The 26,743-nt window shown below is 39.6% G+C and overlaps 1 protein-coding gene across 1 annotated transcript; it reads left to right on the top strand.

Moving 5' to 3' along the window:
• The first annotated feature begins 1,871 nt into the window (after positions 1 to 1,871).
• Positions 1,872 to 9,263, top strand: adra2b (adrenoceptor alpha 2B). The gene is made up of 3 exons (XM_044109150.1): positions 1,872 to 1,954; positions 6,568 to 6,724; positions 6,903 to 9,263. Exon 3 carries the CDS (start codon positions 6,918 to 6,920, stop codon positions 8,487 to 8,489), a length of 1,572 nt encoding a protein of 523 aa, XP_043965085.1. The 5' UTR covers positions 1,872 to 1,954; positions 6,568 to 6,724; positions 6,903 to 6,917; the 3' UTR covers positions 8,490 to 9,263.
• The last annotated feature ends 17,480 nt before the right edge of the window (positions 9,264 to 26,743 follow it).

Raw genomic sequence — 26,743 nt, 5'->3', positions numbered from 1 at the left:
TGCTTGGAAGTAAAACTATTCCACCATCTCTCTGTTCAAATACCTCTCATTAAATTTGTCATATTCAGTTCATCCTTTATCAATCAGCCTCCCTAATGAAAACAGACTCAAACTATTAGTCACACTCTGAGCCTGGATTAAACTACTGTCAGCTCTAATCATATTATATTAAGCTGCGGCAATACCTACTGATGGCTTATACGTGTGTGTTTGCGTCTGTATGTCTCTGTAACGTATTTACAAATGGGTGAGTGTGTCAGATTAGGGATTAGCACAGAGATCCCTCTTCCTTTTGGACGTGGAGTTTTGCTGGGTTTGCTGTTCACAGATGAGAATGATTCATGTCACTTGTATGAGGAATCCCAGGTGATGAAAATGCATCTGTGATATAAGAGGCTGCAGAATAACAATGTTCATTTATTTGCAGAGGCCTGCTGGTACATACAGAAGCAGCAGGGTCTCTCATTACAAATGCAGTTTGGGAAATTACTCTTTGACCATTTGACAGCAGTAAAATGAATTCTTTGCATGCTTTCAGAACTCACATTAAAAATAAGGCCAGTAGGAGCTTGAAATACTAAACCTTGATCTCTTATCTTCTTCCGAGCATTGAGTTTTCCCTGGAAATTGCAGGAAAATCACCAGAAAAACTAGCTGAATAAACATTCTTTGCTCTCAATGTTTGTAATCCTTGGTATTGTGAAAAGTATTCGCCCTCTTATACATTAAATATGCTTTTGCTTTATTATCACTCTTAAATGTTTTACATCATCCAACAAATGTTAACATCAAACAAAAATAACCAGAGTAAATACAAAATACATTTTTTAAGTTGTGATTATGAGGAAAAAGTACCGAACCTTCCTCTTTTGAAAATATAGTTACTCATCAATGTGAAGTTGATTACAGTATCTCAAAGAGCAACACGCCATGCCTTCATATAAAGAAATTTATGAACAGATGAATTAGACAACATTAGAAAGTCATGAACTCCGGGACGCCATCAAACTGTAGCATTATTGATAGAGAAAACATGGCCCAGTGGTGAATCTTCCAGGAGTGGTCAGGTAAAAGAGAAACACATCCAGGAGGCCACAATGCAGGTCTCACTTGCCCCTGTAAAGGTCAGAGTTCATGATTCAATAACAAGTAAGAGCCTTGGTAAAAAAGGCAGCCATGAGGGCGCAAGAAGGTGAAAAACATATAAAAATGCTCATTTCATATTTACATATGAAATGAGCATGGCAGCAAATTATTTACTGCCATGACGTTTTGGAAAAATATTCTACACAAAGGAACAAGATGTTGTTTTTGGAAGATGTTTAGCCTGTTAGAAAAAGTCGTGTTTTTCAGAAAAAAAGGCTAAAACATGGTGGTGGTGTGATGATGCTTCAGAACCTGAACGACTTTGTTCAGAGTGGGTTATCTTTGTTCGACATTAAAATTTGTCAGGGGATCTGAAAATGTTTACGTGTGACAAAAATAAAGATAAAATGTCCAAGAGGTGTACAGATCTATAATTCACAGTAAACCTCTTTAAGTCTCTCAAAATGTATTCTCTTGACTCCCATAAATCAAATTTGCACTAAAAGTATAAGCTCAATGGAAACAAGGTCCAGAAGTTAAAAAAGAGCCTGAACTTTCAAATCAAAAAGGCAGGAAGTGCCCTCCGACTGATGTTGACCTGAACCCGACATGCACATAAACTCCCAGCAGAGACCTGCCGTGAGTAAACCTGCAGAGATGAAAGTTCAAATACAGCATTTACAGGCTTTTTCCCCGACACTTTTGATGATTTTGAACAGATTTCAACAATGGAAAAAGTTCAGCAAGTTTTCCTAAAGAGAGCAGCTCCGCCCCCGGAGGGAACTCAATCTTTTCCAGACCTGGACGTCAAGCAAGAACTGTTGATCCGGTGTGCTTGATCCATGACAGCAGAATTACCTCCAGGCTTGTGAGTATTTGTGTGCGGCATACTGTACGTGAGCGTGTGCGCACATGGTCTTACACAACAAGCACTTCAGAGGCAGCGTGTATACCGCACACTGAACGCTACGAGTTGCAACCTTGGCATCGGTGACACACCCCTCAACCCCAGAATGCATTTTCAGCGTGTTACTAAGCACAGTTCACCTACAAAAACAGACGCACTTGATTGGAGTGCGCTCTCTCTCGCTAAAAGCTTTATTCTCCGTCCCTTTATATTTAGAATGTGTAGCAGGAGCAGGAAAAAACTGTACGAGCATTATTAGCTGCTGCTTCAGGTCACGCAATCAGTAAGCAGGCCGTCCAATTGTAATTCCACGGGTGGCTTGCAGAGCTTCTCTCATTAAAGCTGAGATACGTGTGTACGTGGGCGTGTGTGGGTGTGTGTGTGTGTGTGTGTGTGTGTGTGTGTGTGTGTGTGGACGGGGTGGGGGGTATGCACAACAAAAACAAGCAAGCACAACCTTCCACTCACACACCATTCATAAGACTGCGTGTGTGTATGCGTGTATTTGTGTGTGTGTGACAGGTTAATGTACACTCCAAAAACTGCTGTTTAAAACACAGGGTTACTTTGCTCACACACTGGGTTGATTTAATTCAACAGGGTTTGGTTATTAGTCAGGCTTTTCTCTCAAATGAATTGATCAAAGTTACTTATGTCCACTGGTGAAGCTACCAAAGAGTGGGTTAAACAGAATGACCCATAATCTAGATTATGGGTAATATGTTGATGAAAATTTAATGAGAAGTCAGTTTTATGCCTGCTTCATCATGCAGTGGAGCTGGACGTCCATGAGCAAGAGGAGGGGAATCTCAGCTGGGTTAGCAAACCTCAAAACAAAGCAGAATTTTAGGAGTTTTATGCAGGTACATTTCTAAGGAGAGACATTAAATTTATGAGCAATAAAAACGCAGTAATGACATTCATTAGGATTTTTCAGGCAACCACTCAGTGTCAAGAAAATTTTTGCTTGTGAAAAATATTCCTTCTCTCCTGATTCCCAGCTTCAGCATAAAATAGAAATGGTAATAGGAATAGGAGACTGTACAGTAACCTTGAGAAAACATTCAAATTGCAATGAGAAATTATTACTCTTGTCTCTATCTTCTCTGTGTTGTGTTTTCGTGTATTTGAGTTTTATCTAATCTGTTTTCCCTTTGTTATCTTTTCATAAGAAATGCTTCCTTCTTTTGTTGACCGTTATTAGTAAACAATGAAGTTGCAATAGACTGATTTGATTTTAAAAGTCCCAGTTGTGATTGACCTTACTGCCACAGCCTTAACCAAACTCTTACAAGAACATATCAAGCCAGTAGCTCAGGGCCCAAAGTTTCTAAATAACCAAATTCATTTTGCTGCTTCTTTACTGTTTCTAAATGCCGCCTTTTATACTTCTCAAAAACGTAGAAACCTTTGTCACTATCTGAAATGTTGTAATTTGCCAGACTTTCACAAAATAAATTGCTTTGTGACTATTCTACAAAATAATAATTAATATTAAATACTTTACAAATGTTCTTTTTCACAGTGTGTAAGGACATTTGAAGTGCCATCCTTGGTACAAAAGGCAAAGGGAGTTTGTTCAGTGGTTCAAAATGCAAAATTCTCTGGATACTGTTGAAGCTCCTTCCTTAACAAACTGGGTCACAACTTTGACCCATTTGGTTTAAGTCACCCAATTTCTGTCCCAGTAACATTAATCCTTTTAAGTTCAATTTAAGTTTAGACTGCATGTTGGAATATTGTTCGTTTTGCATCCGAGTTTGCAGCAGGAGCCCCCCCTCCCTGCGTTAACCAACACTCTGCTGGTGTTTAGTTTTATGGCCCAATAAAGCTTTTAGCGTGACGCAAGTTTCACAAGATAAGACAATCGGACACGCGATCTCAAGTGGCCAGCCAATCGAGAGGTTTCGTGGTTGTTTTTCTCGTGGAAGAAAGAAAGCGCTGAAAGATTCTTAATGCAGATAAATTTAAACAGAAGTCAAGTGATGATGCAGATGCATTATCGCAGAGAGCGGCTGTTATCGCTGCCCTGCGCCTGGCACCATCAGCAGAGGTGCAAGGTAACCGGGTGCGTTTTCAGGCAGGGGAGTGGAAGCTGCTGGAGAGGGGAGAAGGTTATAATTTGCGTGCCTTTTCGTTGAAATAACCCCCGTTCTTCGCAAAATGATGTTTCATAACTGTGATCTGAAACCTCATAATATACTGCGCTGAATCCCCAATCCAGAAGGACCACTTATACAGTTAATGCATTAGCGCTGCAGCACTCAGGGAGGCTCCGGTCTCCAAGCTGAACTCTTTTATTTTTATGTGAACTTCAGAACTTGTCGTGATTTCACTTTATTAAGAAAATCTCATTATGTGTTTTTTTTACTGTGAAAAATCAGTCTGTATCGATCCAATCATTATGTGCAATATAATCTAACTGAATAATTAGACTTACAAACACAAATATCAAATTTAAAAGGTTTATGACCAAGCCCTCAGAAGAGCGGCCGCTCCTTCACATTTCCCAGACTCCTCATCCAAATATTCTCATATGCATTTATTTATTTATGCTGCTTTGCTATACATCCACAATGGGACTCACCACCGAGGGGGACATCCCTTAATGGGGTGGCATAAATTTATGTCAGCTGTGCCCCAAATGTGTCTTATGTTGCTTGTTTGCTGGGCTACTCACTGGTGAGTGGACACACTGAGAGAAAATGTAGCCCATGGTTGGCTGATGATCTATAACTGTTTGATTTACAGCCTATATGGCTACACAAAAAAAATATTTCACTGTTTTAAAGGGCTGCATCATGTATTTTCCAGACACATTTTGCCATTTTATAGCACAATCAAGTAACTATGTTACTTTCAGTTGTTATAAAAATGCTGTGCATATCAAATATGACTTAAGAGAATTTTGACTTTGTAATTTAATGCCTTGAAATTAGGCCTCTGTCTCTTTCAGAAACTCCTGCTGTTGTTGAAACTCCACCATCACAGCGTCACTCCTCTATTAACCCTTTAGCAACGTTTTTATCAGCATTTCACACAGAAGTAGCTGATATAACGAACTCAGCAAACACACAGTTCCACCAGATGTTTGCTAATTGCTGCTGGCTAGTCTGAAGGAGTTGGGTGGGGGAGGGCTACTCTGGGAAGTGGTCGGTCAAAATCCTAGCAACTGCTTTGTGAATTTCTCTCAAACTTTTGAATGTTGTCATCTTTCCAATTCTTAAAGACTTCTACTTGTGCTCCTTTGTGTGCCTCACTTTTTTCCTCCATTCAACTTCTTATTGAAATGCATCACTCTTGATCTTTTCTAGATTACACCTCAGTGGAGAATGACGTGATTATCTTGGTCATCATGGAATATAATTTTTGTTTTAAGACCGTTTTTACTGCAGGTAACGTTCAAATTCATTGACACTATTAGGATTTTATGTAGCGGCGATCAAATAATCAAAATGATCAAAGGCAACAGACATCATTTGTAAACCCCTCTGTGCGTAATGAATATAAAATTTGATTTATTTTTTAAAACCAATTTATGTTCTTCTTAGTGACGTCCCCTGCATGGTTTGTATTTGTTTAGTCTTTTGAAAATCCTTTGGTGGATATTTAAAAATGCTTAAGCAGAAAGAAAGGGATGAAGATTGCCAACTTCTGAAATCCAGACAATGTTTCCTCTGATGCGGGCGGCATCAGCCCTCATCTGGTCGCCTCAGCGTCCAGGGGAAACAAGCCATGACCCATCTAACTGCGTTGGCTTCAGTTTATGTCTTAAGCTGTGAGAACGAGGGGGGTTTGCAGCGATGAAGAGAGCAAGGATCCCATGACGCTCCACAGTGACATCACCGGGTCTGAAAGAGGCGCAAGAGGCGGATGGGAGGCACCCCCACTTATTAGATTTCGTCGGAAGGTCCTGCTCGCAAGAGAAGATGCTGCTGCGCCTCGGCGAGGAAGTCGAGTGATGTGCGCCAGTGGAGCGGCTGATTCAAGGGTTTTTCCCGAACTTCTGTCGCACCGAGGAACAAAAAAAAGCAACTCCTGAGGTCCACAGAGCTTAGTTCGAAAAGAGGGGATAATGTGAGGAAACGCTTCAGGAGCACATCTGGCTCCGTGCGCCAGGTTGGAGAGCCGAATGTTTACTTTTCTTCCTTTTCTTTTCTCACCTCCATCCCCCTTTTTGCTCGACCGACAGGAAACACTGGGACTGACGCAGCCTGTCCTTTGAAGTTAAGAATAAGTAGCTTCTATTATTGAGCCATCGTGAAAATTTCACTTTTTTCTCTCTTTCTTAGTATTTATTTGATACGTGCGCGTCTCCAGACAAGAACGCACGGGCTGCGAAAGTGCCCAAATTTAGCCTGATCCAATTTCTTATATTGTCGCAATTAACAAAACTAAATTATACATATTTTAATTGAATTTCCTCGTAATTGGGACACAACTTGATCATCAAAGACAAATTGAGCGGAGCAGGAGTGTCAGTGGTTTTTCTGTTGTTTCTAACTCTGAAAGGGCGGACACACCACATCAGAAAAAAAAATACTTTTAACCTTTTTTTTTTTTTTTTTTTTGAGGAAATTGGTTCCAAGAACTGATAAGAATCCACTGTCTGCGCTCTGACGCATTGACTTGGACTGGTTTTTGTGCCTAAAATGGACTTAGAGAAAATGTTGCGGAGGATGCAAAGAATCAATCATTTGAGGGCGCTGAAAGAGAACTAAAAGAACTGAGGTAAATATGACTTTTAATTCATTATAAATGGATGACTGATATCTTGTTTTAAATGCGCACTGGACTGTAAGAAGAAACGGCGCAACATTGCACAGTTTCTTGCACTTTTATACATTCGTTAAGTAGACGCTCTGTGAGTAATCACGGTGTTCTACGTGTATATTTTGCTCTGATTTAGAGAAATAACTCAGGCATGGCTTCAGCGGTGGAGGGCGGCTGCTCCATGCTGCTGACCGGCTGGAACAGCAGTGTGAGCGGCTCCGGAGGCTCCGCGCCCTGCAACCAGAGTGTCCGGTCCCTCACCCCTTACTCTCCCGAAGCCACGGCGGCCTTCGCCACTGCCATAACGCTGATGGTCGTCTTCACCATCGTCGGAAACATCATGGTCATCATCGCCGTGCTGACCAGCAGGTCTCTACGAGGTCCGCAGAACCTGTTCCTGGTGTCTCTGGCTGCTGCGGACATCTTAGTGGCCACGCTGATCATCCCCTTCTCGCTGGCCAACGAACTGCTCGGCTACTGGTACTTTAAATCTCTGTGGTGTGAGATCTACCTGGCGCTAGACGTTCTGTTCTGCACCTCCTCCATCGTGCACCTGTGCGCCATCTCATTGGACCGCTACCTGTCCATCTCCCGGGTCACTTACGGGCGCCAGCGGACTCCCAGACGCATCAAAGGCGCCATCGTGGTGGTGTGGCTGATCTCTTCCATCATCTCATTCCCTCCTCTGCTCTCACTAAACAAGAGTGAGGTTAGTGATGAGGCGAGTGAGAGAGGGCCTCAGTGCCAGCTGAATGATGAGCGCTGGTACATCTTGTACTCCACCATAGGCTCCTTCTTCGCCCCCTGCCTCATCATGATCCTGGTGTATGTGAGAATCTACCAAATAGCCAAACAGAGAACACGCTGCCCTCCTGGGGAGCCCAGGAAGGACGGGGTCGCCTGTGCAACTCCAAGTCAGCCTGCACGACACATACAAGCCAACGGAAAGGATGATGAAGAGAGCACTCCCCCTTCAGCAAGCAAAACCTCAAACGCCAGACCCCCCACCCTTGCTGTCACCCCTTCCCCATCCCCAGGAGACTCACAGAGTCCCCAGAATCCAACCACTAATAACCTCCTGCAGCCCCCTGCCCAGTCTCCAGCCGTGTCTCCAGTCACAATTCCCCCTGACACCTCGGCCCCCTCGTCCAACCCTGCGCCTCAGCCTGCTCCCAAAACCAAGGAGAAGGTGAAGAAGGGCAAAAAGCTGAGAGGGAAAAAGGCCGACAATAACAATGGCGACAGCTCGAGCACAGAGAGCGATGCAGAGCACAGCCAGGGAGGGGGCCGGGGGAGCGCCAGCATGCCGGGGTCACCTGCTGGGGGGGGCATCCACTCCCCAGCCTCGGTCAAGCGCTACCGTGACATGATTGCCACCTCGAAGGGCGCTCGCCTGATGCCAGGAAGGAAGTCAAAAACAGAGAGCAATCCTGGGGCTGCACGGCGTAAAGCAATGGTCAACCGGGAGAAACGATTCACCTTCGTCCTGGCCGTGGTCATCGGTGTCTTTGTGGTGTGCTGGTTCCCCTTCTTCTTCTCCTACTCTCTGCAGGCAGTGTGCCCAGAGACCTGCGTCATCCCCGACCCACTCTTTAAGTTCTTCTTCTGGATTGGCTACTGCAACTCTTCCCTCAATCCAGTCATATACACCATCTTCAACAAAGACTTCAGAAAGGCTTTTAAAAAGATTCTGTGCAGAACCACCAAGGGTACTTTCTTTTAGCATGTAAATGTGCTGCACAAAACATTCACACTGAAAGAGCTTCGTCTGAGGCAAAGCAGAACAATCATTTCCATTTTACCAAACACTCAAAGGGCTGCTTTAAAAATATGTTAAAATGTGGAGATTTCAGTGTAAAATTTAGAACTGAAGGACACTTTTTCAACCACAATGTGCAAACAGACAAATTGAACTGTGTTTAATCATGAATTGAAGCTGGGGATGAGTTGAAAATGGGACATGAAAAGGCATAAAACTGCTTGGAGCTTCAGGACTGCTGATAAGATCCCGAATGCAGCGTTTTATCTCCAGATTATATCGACTCAAGGACACATCGCTGCAGAAATGTACACGAAGAACTACATGTTGCAGGAAGTGTCCTGAGAACCAAGTTTTCATTGTGAATAAAGACTTTTATAATATGTACATAAAATGTTTTGTAAGTATCGGCTATAGAAAGGCAAGTGGCCTTAGATTCCTATGCGCCTGGGGGGCCTTTTATTTATCAGCACAGAGCACAAGGAGGACACAAGGTTAGCGGTGATTTCTTACGTCTGCAGTCTTAATTTGTCCCGCTGCAGGGCAAACATGTGTTCCTTGATTTAAAAGAGCAACAACAAGAGAAGGTTTCAAACGATCTCAGATGTGATTTCACAAATAAGAGCGCCCTTTCAAACTCAACTCGCAGAGTTTTTATGTGAAGAGCCACCTTTGCTCCTGGCTTTTGCAGGAGTCCCAAACATGGCTCAGACTTTTTTTTTTTTTTTTTTTTTTTTTTTTAAGAACTTAAAGGAGATGTGGGACATTTTTGAACTTGTGTGTAGGTTATTGAAGGTAGGTTATTTGACATGTTGTTTCCTGTGTTTAACTGGACCGTCACGTTGAATGGACTGGACCACGAGGACCTCTTCCAACAAACTGGACATTTACGTAACCATCAGAACTGCTTTGATCCTCCTTCAGAGCTCATTAATGTGAGCTACATCTGTTGAAGACTGAAAAAAAAAATGGAATACTATTTAAACTGCAAGCATTATTTTCAGAAAAAAAAAACTGCTACTATTTACCAGATAGGCACTTAGAGCGACTGTAAAAGGTGGATGAACAATGCAAATACGAGTGCGTGATGCTCCCCTTAATTACACCTACAGGGGTCGTGGTGAACAATGTGTCTGAGTGGCTCTTCAGCAGCACCTGGGACACGGCGTCACCCGCAGCAGAACCTCTCTGCTGCAGGGAGGCAAGAAGAGAGGATGCATGGATGGATGGATGGAAGTATTGACAGTGATGAAAACAAGAGAGGAAGATGTGTCTAACTGTGAACGCCACAACAGGCTTATTATTAACTCTATGGGACAAGGGCTGTCAGCAGTGACACACCAATTTCCTAATCCTGCTGACCTGTGTGAATGTGCGTGTGTGCGTGTGTGTGTGTGTGTGTTTCTGCATGTGGGACGACTTTATTGTTCTTTTCTCCGTCTGTAGAAACAGTCAGTGCCTCGTCTGGCTGCGATGCTGCAGATCTACTGTAATACCGATCAGAGCAGAGACCATATTTGCAGGTTCAGGCAACATATTGCTGTCAATGACGAGACTTCTACATTGAGACAGTCTTACCAAACTGAAAGTCAGTGTTTCTCTTTATGTGAACTGAGTGCATGGCTTTCTAGTGAGCACCCTGCAGGGACCAAAGAGCCTTACAGAACACCAGCCTGACTCAGTGACATCTGGCTCTGTGACATATTTACGTAGTACTGCTTATTCTTTGTTTTGGTGTATATGATGGAACGCACAGATTGAAGATTTATTTGCTTTGCATTTTCTGTCTGTAACCTATTTATTTGTAATTATACGACGCTTTTCTGCAGAGAATGAAGCCAACTGAACAAAGAATGAGAACGCTGTACAAATTTTTAAGTTCCTCGACGAGAGCGAAAGTTTCTTTTTGCCATCAAAGATAGTGCTTGGTGAGAGTGCAGTTTATTTGAACTCAAAACAACAAGAACTCTTGAGGATTTTGTGCAGAATCCAAAAATGCAAAATCTGCCATCGTTTCATCTAGTCGTAGTGACGTGAAATCGTTCATCGGAGTTACAAGCACATTCAGCGGGGGGCAATTTTTACCGAGCTTAAAACTCTGCAGCAGGAAAACCTCTGCCCTCGTCAAACTTTCCTCGGAACAGTAATCGAGCATGAAAATGTCAGCGGTTTTTAGGACGTTAAGGCCACGATCCATATCACATGGAGCTGCTGGGAGGTTTAAATATGATTTAATCAAACCGAGGTGAGCGGAAGCTTTGTGCACTTGTTTAACAGTTCCGTGGTTTCCTTTACAAAAAATGCTGCTTCAGTTCCATGAAATGACAAAAAAAAAAAAAGAAAATAGCGTCAGAGGTCATGTTCATGTTGGTTTTTAATAATTTTGAGAGGCAAAGATGTTCAAACTCACCAAATAAAGTTTCCTGTGACAAGAGCCCTACTTTGTTTATTTAAAAAAGTCAAAACTCATGACTTAAAAGGTCACAGATGCAGTTGATTGCCATCCTTCTGAAGCTTTGTCTCTTCCTCAACTGTGTTTGGACCAAATTTTTCGGTCTAAGCTTTGTAATCTACTGTCTCTCCCATCTGTCATGGCCTCCTCCCCCCCTCACACACACACACTCTCCCAGTTAGAAAATAAAGCAACTTGAAAAAGCATGAGTCATTCTCCGGTCCTTTTATTTTATACATTTTTATATAATGAAGCATCATGGAAAAATAGGAGGGGGGAGACGACATGGTAATTTCCAGGAGGACATTTTGGAATATGCTCACAAATATGAGGTGTTTCTCCTGCATATGCGTCAAAGCCGAGTGCAATTCAAAGCAATTTCCAGCTGTCGTAAAAAAGCCCTCAATGGCAACACAACTTCAGGAAATAGTCCATAACATTGTGGGCTGATGGCTGTTCAAGATGTCACTGGGAAATCTCCTATCACAGTGGGACATGAGATGTAGGCTGCCTACTGCCAACAAAAGTCTAGGAGGAATTAGGCTGTGTATGAACACACACACACACACACACACACACACGCATGCTTAATATGTCATTCTGCACCAGCTGTATTTGAGTCATGAGACATGCAGCAAAGCACCCCCCCCCCCCCCCCCCCCACACACACACACTCTCTCTCTTGCTCTCTTGTTGTGACAGCTTGTTAGATTTGAGGTCAGGAGGTCTTCAGTGAATTATGATTGATTTATGCTGACAGGCAGTTTGGAGATTTCACAGATCCAAGTTCAAGCTGTTCTGTCCTGGTTTTCCATCTCTCACACACGCACACGCATGCACTAGTCATAGAGGATGCACCTTCAAAATCTGTCCTCCTTTATCTCCCTGTAGTTTCATTTCCATATTCATAGCAGAGCTTTGATTTAAGCTGCACTAGGAGGTGAACAGATAACTTATCAAGGCCAAGAATTGAGAGCAGTCAGTTTCATGTTTACCGTGTTGTATATTCATTGAAACACAGCGTCCCTGTGCCCCTGATTCACTGACCTGAGATGGAATACAAAGCAGGACTGGTCCGCACAGCCCACCCTCAGCACCTGCACTGGCAGTAAAAATGCATAATTACAGTGGCTCTTTAAAGGTCACGCCCCTCCTGTTCAACATTTAGAGGGAACTTATTCAATTCAACTTAAAAACAAAACCGTGAAAGTAAATAAATGTGCACATGCTTTAATTCCTTGTCAAAGCACCTTTAATATTTAATATTCGATTTCAGACTTCTTTAGTAGGAGTAAATCAGCCTCTCACATCTTGATTTAGTAATATCTGCCTACTCTGCCTTTCCAAACCAATCAGATTGTGCGTAAAAGCATCTCTTTTCAACAGCCCTCTTTGGGTGACAACACATATTCAAATAAGGGAGGGTTGAATTTTAATCTCATTAGGGAATAGCAACAGTGATGTTGGAAGTATGTTTGAACATTTTTAATTTTCAGCTGCCTAGCAAACACATGAAGATTTTGGGTAAAAACCGATTCCGCATCTGAAAGCGTTCATGTTTTAATCCCCTTCAACAAAAGCATGACTACTGTGTTTCACTTAGAGTTATGGTGTTCTTTTTGGATGTGAAAAGCTGTTCTTGTGTCAGAGTTACCTTTTGAAATCACAGCATAAAGTTCAGCTCAGATCTATTCAGACCACAGGAGATTCTCACTCGATATTTTAGCCAGATCTGGACGATTTCTTGGAAAGAAAGCTTCTTTTTTAAAGTCCTATTCCTTACACCAGACATATCGACATTTCATTTGTTTGGTCAATGATGAACAGATCTAGTAGTTTGCAGTTATTTCAACATTACTACTGGACTCTGGAATGTCTCTCTAATCATTTCCTGTTATGTTTTTCATCAATTTTGGAGAAATGTTACTGCAGAAAATGTTAGACTTTACATACTTTTCTCATATTAATGATGACTGTCTCTACACTGTGATGGTGTAAATTTAAAGGGAACCTATGCATTCTGATACTTCAATTTAGGTTTCAACTGCTTTTAAAAACAACCCAAGTACTTGACAAACCACTCAGCCATTTTCTTGCCAATACGTTAATGTTTTTTGGTGACTGGAAAGTGAGTTGTTTCAAAAACCTCTTTAATTGTTAAGTCACATTTGCTGGGCACTGAGCCAGGAGAGTCCCATCACTTAGCAACCTGTTGGGTCTATTTTAGCTCCTAACCTGCAACGAATCAACCAAAAACACAGATAGCTTTTCTGCAGAAAAGGGAAGCTGAGGCCAGACGTGGAGAACTGTCGTCAAACACTGTCTGCCTTTTATTATGATTACAAGGAAGGAGATTGGCTTTTTCACACAGTCGGATCAAATACCTTTACTACAGGATGTTCTGGAACCTTCTGCGGACATGCCCCTACAAGGGCACGAGGTGACCGTTACTAATCAGTTTCATCAGGAAGCTGTTAACACAGGCAGCTAATGACCACAGCAGCAGGACACAAGAATGTGTAAACGTTTCCAACCCCCAAGCAAACATCCAAAAAACAGTTAATGATGTACCGCAAAAGAAAAGAGTCAAGTAAACAATAAACAAAATAATAATATGAAAACATAACCTTTATAAATAAACTCATGAGTAAATGAACTTAGATAATTTTTCCAACACAATCCAAGCTGATTTTACTGCCGTATACCCTGTACAATGGCTGCTGGAAGAGACTTGTGTTTATTTGTTGACTTAGCATCCAGAAGCTGTACTCTTGTTGGATCTACTTCTGCTCTTCCAAGATGTACCATTGTGGAAATGCATCTGCTTGTAACCATTTTTATGGCCACGCCCCCAACATTGGGTTGGGGGCGTGGCCAGCAGCAGCTTAGTTGGATTTACAGTAACAAGGCATCTTAAAATTGCTCATTGTGAAAGGAGATCAAACTGGCCAGACTAAAATCTCATTATCTAAGAATGATTTGATCAAAAAATGTTACATGTTTTCCCACAGGCCTTTCCTAACCTGTTCAAGAAAGAAAAAGTCACCTTTAAAACTTTTTTGCTCCCCCTAACTTCACTGATTCCTTCACGAGGCAAGACAAATCAAAACAAGTTAACTTGTATAGCGATAATCAAGGCAATATCATTGCCCTAAGGAAACAAAAGTCAATACAGATTTAAAAAGCCATTGTAACTTGAGGTTTCATCTAAAATTGAAACAGAAATCCAAACCTTACATTCAATCCTGCAATTCAAAGAAGCAGTTCATGAGCCAGATTCTTTGATCACAAGCAGTCATTTTTCACAGTCCTGATTGAAAGGATTCAGCAGTTTCTGCACATCTCAGATTGTCATGGAGTTTATTCCAGATCTGAGAAGCATACAGACTAAATGCTGCGTCACCTTGTTTTGTAGAACACAGAGTAATCAGGAGTCTGAAGACTTCAGGGGTTTACATGGTTCACACTTGACAAGCAGCTCAGAAATGCATTTCGACCCAAGGACATTCAGTTCTTTATAGACAAATGCCAGAATTTGTTTGCACAATGGGATCCTAAGGAGTCACTGTAACATCTCTCCAAATTATCTCTTCGAATGTAAAATGTCAGATTTTATCAGGGCAGATGAAACTCATTTCAAGTTCATCAGGTTCACTATAAATGATGTTAAATATGTACCCAAGGAGACCGAATGCTGATTTTAAATCAAAATGTGCATCAGCAAAGTTTCAGTTTAGGGTGCAGGCACATTTCTCCAAGCAGTTTACTGATTTTCCATTTCTTCTCCAAACAGATTTGTTCGTGTTTTAGATTAATTTTACACGACATGCATCATATTATATAGCATGTGTTTTTGTTGTTGTTGTTGATTTTAAGAGTCTCTGCAGGCTTGGATTTGGATGTGTAACAAGCATTTTATAAGTTTTCTGATGGATGTGGCATTTGGCTTCATGAATATGCATGTTTTCAAGAGGGCGTTCCACCAACGAGCGTTCCCCTTTTCCAATCTCAGCCCCATTCTCAGGCCAGATAAATTCTCTCTGTGCAATTTGGCTTCACAAAACTCCCAAGAGGCTGGATGAGAAATGAGAACAGAGCGCAGGGAAGGCGACCGGAGGTGGAGGCATTAAAATGCACTTTTGCTTTGTGAAGCCTGTGATAAAAATGTCATTTTTGAGAGGGCATGGGCAATTATGATTAGAATCATTTCAGCAGCCGTTGTGCCGCAGTGATGCTCTGAATGTGTGTTGATACCACTTCTGTTGTTCACTGGGAGAATCCCCAGTATAAATACTGACCTGGTCAGTAAGACAGACTGGTTGGGCAAGTTTAGACAACTTATAAAGCACATGTTTTCTTTTCAAAGACCAAACAGAGGCTAGTTTTATTTTTATTTTTTCCTCGTGTGAATAAAGTAACGTGTTAAAAGCTTAATTGGGCATTCATTTGTTGTTCATTTGACTGTCCTTCCCCTCCCATCCCCCCTCCGGCTGTTACCTTGGAGACATCTGTTATTTCTGAAAGAAGAAAAATCTACAATTAAGCTGAGTTAGGAACGGGGCCACATGGTGTTCCTTGGTGTAATCGATCCGGGAAAACACCTGCAAGTAAACAAAGAAGAAGCAAATTTAGTAAACTACACCATCAATTTGACTTTATGGCTCCAACAATTAGCAGAAAGATTATGCAAATGTAGAAAACATTCAGATACTAAAGCGCTGCAAATACCTAGTGAGACTTAAAAAATGTTTCTTTGGGTAGAAAAAAGTTTATATTAGATTTATTTTTTGTTTCTGCTTATTTGTAAATTATTTCTAATCCTTGCAGCAAGAAGGTCTTGGGTTCAAATCCCAGATCTTTGTACCTGGAGGTTCTCCTCATGGTTTCTTCTGGGTACTCCAGCTTCCTGCAAAACAGGAAGTTTTGTTTCTTAGTCCAGTTTTGTTTGTTACATCTGCTATTCTAAACTTTTTAATGGTCTATCTCACTCTTATTATCGGTAAGCTTTGAACAACAAACTATTTCTGCATGTATCCCTCTCATTTAAATGGCATGTTCTCTTGTCTTTCCAGTTTTGAACACTATCTAATAGGAATGCAGCTGTCCATACAGAATCTATGCTATGATTGCAGTCAAAGGTGCAAGTATTCACTTGAAGGGGGTTAAAATTTATACAGTCGCTTATTTCATGTTCTATATATATTCATATATATATATATATATATATATATATATATATATATATATATATATATATATATATATATATATATATATATATATATATATATATATATATATTTTTTTTTATTTTTTTTTTTGCTGTAAACCTTTGTTTAGTTCCAGGGATCCATAGAGTGGCCAAACTATTCATTAAGGTTTTATTGAAACTTCAGGAGGATTTGGAGACATAAAGACTGTATGTTTAGCTTTGACCCAGAGGAATTGGACAGTTGTTCATCAAACATCTCATTTGACAAGCTTGACTCAAACTGTACTGTAGACGTTTGAGTTTTCTGCAATATTTTGTAGATTAAAAATTTTCAAGTACAATTGTATATCAATGGGCGCAAGAGACAAATTCTCTCCTTATTGTAGAATAAATTTCAGTTTAACTTGCAGTGATTTAAGAAAACACTTTTTACTTTAGATAACCAACCGATTATGTATTCCAGCTCATGCATATTAAAGCACCGTCTTCTCATCTTCCACAATTTTTAGCTTGCAACTCATCGCCAATAATCCCACCACAATTGTAACATCAAATATGATTTGTGCCAAATATTATTTTCACCTAAGGGAAAGATTTTTTTTTTTTCTCGAACCCACTAGAAAGTAGAGAAGAATGCCTCAGTTATATTTGTTTCATAGTATTTGTCAACAGTCCCAAATAGAGTTAGTTCATTTAGTTTAAAACTGTTTTGTTATTGGCATTTTTTGCCAACATTTAATAAATGTACTAAATTTTAAAAAATCTAAATATTTCCAAATGATATGAAAATATTAAGGGTTTTGTGGGTGGACATCTTGGAGCATATTCCAGATGGCAAAGAAAGAAAATGGTTATTTTCTGTTGAAAATGTTTTCTAAGAGGTACCAATAAATATGAAGCATTTGAATAATTAAGTTTTTTCAGATCTTGAGACTGATTGGTCCTCTATTTTTTATATAACTATGAACATATTTATTGAAACGGACACCAAGCATGATCATTTAATCCCCTGATATATTTATTACACTGTTGACAACAGCATACATAACTTTCCATTATACAGTAGATTAACATAATGTGAAAATAAACTTGAACAAATAACATTTGCGCAGAAACTTCCACACTGAAGTAGGTCATAAGAGCTTTAATTGGTAACAAATAATAAGCAACAAAATGGAACACAGTTACATAAAATCAGATAAATCTATCTGTGCTGCGTAGAGCACTGGCCGAAGAAAGGCTGAATAAACATAAAGTTTAGCACCCCTGCTGCATATGATTTATTACTTCTATGAAGGTTTTCTGTTAGATCTCTGACTTGTAATTCAGCTCACGTATTTCCAATGAGATATGACTGTAACGGTACTATTTATTTTTATTGCACCAGTGCTGGGCTGAGCAAGGTTCGAGGTTCAGAGGTTTAATAAAGCATTATGTAAACAGGTTGGGGCTCCTGTATGTGAGTTTGAATAAATCATATCCTAAATAAGGCTGTTTTTCCACTGGATGTGTGACACTTCGAGAAAAAAAAAAAAAAAAAAAAAAAAAGATTTAAGCATGAGACACATTTTCGTTTTCCCCGTGGACACAATTACTCCCGTGTTTTTCCACAGCTTCATAAACACTGACGCATTATTGTGCCTCCTGGTGTTGATAAGGAAAGAGTTGAGAGGCAAAGCTGTCACATGATTGTCATGGGCAGCATGGCATCAGTTTAATAACTCTATTAGAGCTGTTGAGAAAGACAGCGACCTCGTCTGAACTCAATGGACAAGTCAAAACTGAATCTCCCGAGTGTAAACCACCATTACAGGCCGTGAAATCCTGCAGATCGACGTGCAACCTAAACCTCGACTCGTGCGGATGTTTGAGACGGCGGAGCGAAGCTGCCAAACATGAAGAGGGGAGAAAGATGTGGATGTGTGAGTCTTTATTTAGCCATTCATGGAAATCATGGAAAGGTCACAAAGTTCATTGCAACGTGCACATATGTACACACACACTTAGATAAACACACACACGCTGAAACCAGAACACATGCAGTCACACGCTAAAACAAAACCCACTCAGGGAGCGAGAGGGGGAAACAACTTGATCCTAAAATAGAGAAACAGATGACCAGCCCTCCCTGGTATAACAGGACACACACTTTTTCTCTTTTACACTCCCTGCACACCCATTCACACACAGAGAGCAACAACCTAAACAATAAGGACACTGAAAAGAAAATGACAAGGTGTTTCCAGATTCATTAGGTTCACTTCCTCTTTTTCGCTTTGCAGTTCTGTGGGTCCTTCAAAGTTTACTCTCAGGACAGTGGCATATTACAATAATTTAAAAAAAAAGGAGAATGAAAAGAACGAGGAGAATGTGACAAGGAGGATGTTTGCAGAGATGCATGTTCTGTATTATTATCAGTATGTGTGTCATATCTGTGTTTGTGTGTCACTTTTGGCGCAGGAAGCGGGACAGGATGTTCTGTTTGGATGTGAAAGTGTTGTGTCCTCCCCAAAATATACGGTAGGACAGTAGCCTCGGTGCAGTGTATATCACACTGAGTCAACAGTTTCCATCAATAGTCTGCAGTAATTAATTGTTATAAAATTATTTTATATAATGCAGCTGTTTGCACAGCCTATCATCTGGGAGCTTCTCCAGAATGACATCCATTTTCATTGGCAACCCTGGTAAAGGAGAAAAAAAAAGCCTTGTTAAGAAACAATGTTTTTATCAGAATCATCAATGCCCCACTGCTGTGACCCCTGACGCCCTGTAAGATAAACGTAAGAAATGAGTTAGAAATAGATCAGACTGTCTGTGAACATTTAATAGTGTAATCCACAACTCCACGAGGTGATAGAAATATGATGTGGAATGGAAGAGAGCAAGTCATTGACAGCATCACCAAAAGTTTGTTTTCCACTTTATCAACCTTTGGTCAAAGAAGGGATTAAAACAATTGAATTTGGAGGTGTGAGTGGTGGGAATCACGTGCATGCAGATATTGTTGAGTCAGGAAACAGGTGTAAGACTAGATATTTTCTCTAAATCCACCCATATCTATAGTCAGAATATCAAAAAAGAAAGAAAGAAAGTTTGTGATAGGTGGAACTTTGGCAAGAAAGGTTGACAAGAACCCAAGCTTAATGATCAACAATTGCAGTAAGGATGATGTTGAGGCAAAAACAACTCCAAACTCATAGTAGGAGAACTGCACCACACAGAGTGAAAGTGTGCAACTGTGATAAAAGGTTGCCTTATTTTAAGTCTTTTTATGGATTTTTACCAGAAGTGCCAATAAATATGGAAAATACTAAAAATAAACATTCTGATAGGTCTGGAAAATTCAGGTCTCCTGGGGTAATATGTGATGCTTATCGGTCGGAAACCTGCACAAGTACCAATGCAACTATCATTGCTGAAGCTTGTTGGTGAACTTTAAGTAAAAACATTAAGACATCTTACTTTCAGCCCAAAGAATGTAACCATTCAATGGATGCCTTCAAGGAAATAGTCGTTTCCCTAAACTTGTCCATTTCTATGGACAAAAGAAGAGTTAAAATGTTTTAAACAACAGAAGCTGCAACACAGAGCTGTATTATAAAAGATCTCCAAAGCTGACTGGCGTAGAACCAGAATAAAAAGTGGCATCTCTGGGTCACCAAGTCTGCACAACAACCATGTGTTTTATGGCATCGGTACACATCTAATAGTGGAGGCAATAATTGTGGAGGATGCTGTGCAATTCTTCATCCTCAGACATAATTGTTGAATCTGTTACAATAAAATAAAACACAGAGCAGGAAGTCAAAAAGAATCTGAACTGCTTGAAACTAAAGTAAACTGTTTATATATACAGATAAGAGAGATGGGAGTTTAGATAAATAAAGAAAATCCTTTGGAACAGTTTATCAGAAGAAAAAAAATTTATTTTTCAGCAGTTTGATGCAAATCCTAGGGATAGGATTAAGCGTAGGAGGATTAGCACAACTCTTTTGTTCTGTCTTAAAATAATAAAGTTACAGCTGGCAGCTAAGAAGGTTAGTTTAGCATTGAGAAAACAGCTGGGTGGGAAATCTGTTTTTGTAAGTTAAATAATTGGTTAGCCTGCATCCCAGGTGATCACTTACCGATATAATATATTTTGTTTGTTTAACAAACCTTAAAAATACACACTGAAACTCTGCCCATAGTGAAGTGCTGACTTAAACATAATGGCCCACTTCAGACCCACTTTATCACAGGCTTTTGACGCTGCAATTGCATTTGTGCTCATGTCAGTAAGTCATAAATATTCCATAGGCACCCCTCAATTGTAAAAGATAAAAGACAGCTCAAATTTCAAATCAAATTCTCTTGGTATTTCATCAGCATTACTGCCTCACCATCTCATTTCCCACCTATGAAGCTCAAAGGAGTGGGCTGACTCTGTGCTGCTGCAGCTGCAGGGTGATGCATGCTGTGCTGGGTTGCTTTTCATTGTTTACAACCAGTATAGAAACCACTTTCCTAATTAGACTCTGGTATTTGTTGTTATTCTTTCTAATACTGTCAGATTTACTTTGTGTACTGATATTAAGTGTACAATCAGTTCTCCATTGTTTTTACATTTTGTATTTTTGTGCAGTTCTCACAGCTGTGACTTCCTCTGACTTACTTGGTTTAATTGAATTGGGCTGGATAAAAAACTACTACACTTTAAGTTTTATTTCTCTGCACACAGTTAATTTATTTGTTTTGCATTGAAAAAATGTTGACAGAAATTAAATACATTTTTTGTGGAAAGGATTTTGACGAAGCAGAGATCAAACAGAACCTGCTAACGTCTCTCGACTCCCGAGCGGCAGGATGAAGTCTATGTGTCTCCTCGGTTACCAGCGACTCTCCATCAACCTGCATTCTGTCACCACGGTAACCAATGACTGAACTGGGCTCTGAGTGGCATTAGCTCTGATCACATCCATTGTTTTTTAAGGTTTTATCTCATAAATCCTCCCAGTGTCTCAATATAGGTGTCACATCTGCACAGCTCGCATACAAATAGTATTTAGTTTTACATAGATTGTGGATTATGTCATATTTTCTTTCCACAAATATGTCTGAATCTGTGTAAAAGAGTTGAGTTGTGCTACACAGACCTACACTGGGCTGACATGGGCTCTCTGTCCAGGGTGGCACAGATTTAGGGATGGTGCACAGAACAGGATTTTGGCAACAACAAACTTTCTTTTGCTTATTTCCACATCATGTCAATGAAGATCAGAAACCACCCTGAATTAGAAATGGTTCTAGGACTGTAAGAAACTATGAAAACTGACTAGTTAATAATAGTTTTTAAGTTATAATATTTACAGACCTACTCCATAAATTTTAACATTACTGAAAAGCATATTTATGATGAAGTGGAACACATTATATCAAATTAATTACACAGATTCATGTCTGAAAGTTTTTATTTTTATTATCTATGAGGATTTTCCACCTGCAGCTGACAAAAATATGACATTTACAATTAGGAAATTACACCTGATCAATATAAAACACAAGCTTTCAAAGCAGTAATGTAGCTTTGAAAAAGTGTTGAATACCAGTTTGAAGATTATTTTGAAAAGCTGATTTTAATCTGTCAAACAAGACTCACCAGTATGTGTATTCTAATTAACTGAAAATTACTGCAATTCAGTACTTAAAAAAAAGACTGTTTCACTATTTCAGAATTAATCTAAACTGCATATTTATTGGGATTTAATTCAAGATGTTACTTTAACTGATTTAACTGAATTACTGAGCAGTGATATTTGGGGAGCCTTTATGTGGTTTTTATATACCTCCTCTGTGAAGAAGTAATCACCAAAATACAATTTTGCATGAATGCTGCCAACTAATTAGAGTTAGCTGCCAAAAGCAATACTGATACCATTGTAGACAGTAGGTGCTGATAAGAGTGACTGGACACATCTGAGGTCTAAACAAACTGCAAAAAAAAAAAAATTTAAATCCCCTTTCTCTGCCTTTTTTCATGTTTATTCTTCTTGTTTTCAGCTTTGTGTTATGTTATGTTTCAGCACATTTTTAAAGTTTGACATTTCATTCATTAATTTAAATAACTGTTTGACTCATCAGTCATTTCTCCACCTTCTTCTGATCCTCTGAGATGTTTGGTTCTTTTAAAATCTGCTGCCTCTCAGAAATGATTCCCCTGTATTTTATCCAAAAGCAGTAACACAATCCAAACATATATTTATATATGCATTTGATTTTCATCATCTCATTGTCAGATTTTCCTGTTTGCTTCATACCAGCCAGAAACCCGTATTCTTCTGTGTTGGCTTTTGGATTCCTCAGCTTTTGGAGGTCCAGAGTTGTGTCACATTCAATTAATCGCCCCATCAGGTTGTGTTCTGCCTTTGGGTCCGACTCACTCTGCAAACATGACACCTTCTCTGGATGAATGGCGATTCTTGTTTAGGAGCTCCTGGAGGGATCACAGTTACAGTGTGACCAGTTAGCATGCTCAAACTGTCCTCACTAATATTTGAAATGTTTTTAATTTTATTTTCAACGATGCTCTCGATAGAACTGTTTTCTGTTTATATCTTCTACAAGAAGGTAAAAAAATTAAGCAAATATACAAATTAGAAACAGGAGAATATTAGCTATTCACAATTTTAGGAAGTACAAACCTTTGCTAATTTAAGGTTGTGAAAGACGAATATGAGGATCACATCCAAGCTCTTCTTATGCCAGTACCTATTTACCTACTCTGCACAACTCATCAGAACAAAACAGACTTGTATTACTGCTTTTGGCAAAGTAACATTCCTTGCCTAAAGAACATTCTTCATTTCTGAACTCTATGAGGACATGCACATGATAATTACAGAGGACACCCACTTCTTTGTTGCAGCCTTTTTTTATTCTTATAACATTCCTTATGGCATCCTTGCATTGAGGAGTCATTGCAACAGGATTCAGTCAAATTGCAAAAAAGTAACTGAATATTTATTTGTTTTGGACCCGCTGTGTTTGTAATTATAGGACCATTTCTCCTTGCCACCCTAATTTAAACAGATTATGTATAAACATGTGAATCATTCACTCTCCTGCTGTAACAAATTAACTCAAGCTCAAATGAATTATCCAACATTTTTTCTCTCCATGTAAAATTCACAGAAATAAAACCGTCTGGTTGTTGGGGTTTTATTTGCAAAATTACATTAGAGGAAATTTACCTATAACACAGTTTCTGAAATGAGGGTGCTGACCTTAGACTTCCAGCATCATCACTCCACTCTGAAGCTCTAATACGGCTAATTTCAGTGGCTGGCTTCTCATTACAGAAGCGGACGAAGAGCTCCATGTGACTTTCAGTTCTCGTTTGGTTTTTTTATGTTAATTTTTAGTTTTTTCAGAGCTTTTGTTTTGTTTTTGTTTTTTTTGTTTTTTTTTACATATATCAGTAGGTATTTATTCCTACTGATATATATATACTGAACAAGGGCAGCAGACGAAGATATTAAGGAGTGCAGACTGTGTTAACACAGCGTTCTGATGTCTCTCGACTCGTTCAGCTCTCAACCCGCACATGTACTCATGTGTGGGTAGCAATGTGCTGGCAGTTCAGAATATTGTGTTATTATCATTTAAATTATTATGGATTCTCTGAAAAAAAAAATGCTAGGATGTGTTTTGAAGATGAAGTAGCTTCACTTGCGTGGGCATTTTACAATATGGAAATGTTTGAATATTTTTTGCGGAAAATATTGTTCTCTTAAACATTAAAGTGTGAATGTGTGAGTGGAGAGAGGAAACTCTTGTTCTTTTTCTATGTTCTGCAGAGATGAAAACAGTGGGATCTTTAAGTTAGACGTTTTCTACATTCATCGCTGTGAAATGTAGTGCTTAGAAGCAGAATCACAGCAGAGCTTATTCCAGGATGCTAGAGCACACAAACATTGTTCCCATGCCAGTCATTTGGTAATGGTTAATGTCAAATGTCAAAGCCATTTTACAAAACATTGATGTGATTTTCCCTGAAGCACTTTACTGCACAGCAGAGACATGGACTGTCACTAGAAAACTACTTTGTCATTTAATAGATTCTGAGATAGGTATTTCTAGTCCATCTGCTTTATAAAAATGGTTATGTCAGAGGTATACTGTATATCCCAGACACGACGATATTTGTTGCATATCTTCCCCCTTCGCCTTCCCCTTTTCCTGTCAGCCTACTTTCAAATAAGGGACACCAGAGCCCACAAAAGACCCCCTGGGAAAAAAAAAGAGTTCTTTTAGACTTATCTTGGTGGACATAAGCTGATGTTTCAATGGGACAACAAGCCTAAACATACATCAGAAATGATTTGGGAATAGAAAAAATAGACTAACATTAAGTCTATGAAAAATCTATTAACCATTCTTCAAGACTTGTTCCCTGCCTAGAGTACAACCAAATTAAATAAACTCTCTCTCAAAAGTCTGCCAGGATCCAAAAAGTATGATGACGTCTCCAACTTGCTAAAGAACTTGAACGTGTTCAAAAGGTTTTGGGCGTGTATGAATACATTGGAGCCTGCATCCAAAATTTTCATCCTGTGAGAATTCAAATGTGTTAGACTATTTTTTTAATTGCTATTAATTATTGAAGACACATGCTGTAACATCATTCCAACTTGAGAAAATGTATCATTGGGAGGTATCATTAAAAACCTCCCAAATTATTAAGACACATACACCGATGATGTGTGAATGTAAACTTAGAACTTGAATGCAAATGATGGATTTGTTTTTCAAGTCTGTAGATGTATAATGTATTCATAGAGCTGCTGGAATTTATGCAAATAGACAACCAAGTGGAAATGGAATAATTAACTTAAGCAAAGTTTTTGTGTTTACATTTCTGTGCCACTTGAGGACAATAATGCCAGAATGTTCCTCTGAGAGTTTTATATCTGTAAAAGCACAACCAAACGAAGAGCTTGGTTCTTATATCCAAGAGCCTTTATGTGCATGTGTGCACACTCATTCTTTTCCTCTTCGAGACTTCTCACACCCTTATTTCAATATAGTGCATGGAGGCGGCGGGAGTGTTGCAATGCATGATTGTTGAATACAGATCCCCTCCTGTGGTTGTCACTGCACGCCAGATGACAAAAGCAGCCTACTGCGTGATTAAAGAAGAGGGGAGCAAAGAGAGAACAGAGTAATTTGATTGGCATTGGCCCTTCTGATTGACAGAAGCAAAATTCCCTAAATTGTGCACAGTGCCTGTCGGGTGTCAGAAAGAACAAAAATTAATCGTAACACGGGGCTAACAGGAAGTCGGGGTCTGTCAGTGCTCAAGGCAGGATGACTTTTACACTTTGCACTCAAACTTGCACGCAATTCTGAATGTTAAATACTCTCTTAGAGGCTAAAATAAGTTTGCAGGGCCTTTCACCAGCAGACAACCCATCCAGTGAATGCAGAGATGCATACTGAGCTCTATATCAGCTTGACTGAATACAAAACATGTTCAGCATCCTTTTAAAACTTAATGTTCCTCTCAAAGTTTTCTTGGGTACATATGCGATTCTTGTAGAGCTTACAGCAATTATTGCATTGACACATGCTGGAAAGTCTTAGAAAGACCCAATATATCAGTCTGGTGAAAATGTGTAATTTATATACAGTTCAAAGTGGGTCTATCCCTATAATCACCCAAATCTTGTGCTTGTCTGAATGTGCCCTCTGGTTAAGGAGCAGAGAAACGCCTACATGGAACAGATAGCAATTAAAGATATTCAAAGCATATATGGTGAGTCAGCCAGTAATGTGTCTCCACAGTTGATCAAGCTGAGAGATGCACTTGGCTAAAAAAAAAAAAAATGAATTTTTCATGCCTGCAATAAACATGCTATTAAAAAATACATAATTAACCAGGAGCATATGGATCTTTTTTCTTTCTCTGTAAAGATTTTATTCTTCGTCACTGCTTCCCAGATACGGAGCTGTTAAACTTGACAAGAGCTTTGCTTTACTTTACACCACATCTCACCTAAAGCGGCACAGAAAAACATTATTAAAAAATGGAAATAAGGAGGAGACAGGTTAAGTGGAAGGCATTGTTAAAGGTGTTTGTCAAGCCATAAAGAAACTGCTTGGGTAATGTACAGAATTGTCAAAAGCCAAAGCCAAGCCAAGACAACCAAAACTAGAGATGCAGCCCCTGCAATAGTCCTACCATTAAAGATTTTCACATCACTTTTTGAGTCAGAAATTTTATTATATTTTATGGACTTTATATGTAATAGACAGAGCAACAAAATGTTGGCATGACTGTAAAGAGGATTTGATATCCATCCTCCACACCATGAAGCCACCATTTGAAAGGGGGAGCCTAAATCAAGTCTATCCATTTAGTGGCCCCAGGCCCAAATATTTTTAAAACTCCTTGTGCCCCCAAGAAAATTGCCTGGAACTCCGACCAGTTTGTGGTCAGTAGATTATCTGTAGAGGAAACCATGGCACCAACATGTGTAACACTTTTTACCTGACTTACCTGACCAAAGGCAC

This window comes from Gambusia affinis, linkage group LG03 (assembly GCF_019740435.1).
Source record: "Gambusia affinis linkage group LG03, SWU_Gaff_1.0, whole genome shotgun sequence".
NCBI lineage: Eukaryota > Metazoa > Chordata > Actinopteri > Cyprinodontiformes > Poeciliidae > Gambusia > Gambusia affinis.
The sequence above is the reverse complement of the archived record's forward strand: the minus strand, read 5'-3'. Positions and strand labels throughout refer to the sequence as shown.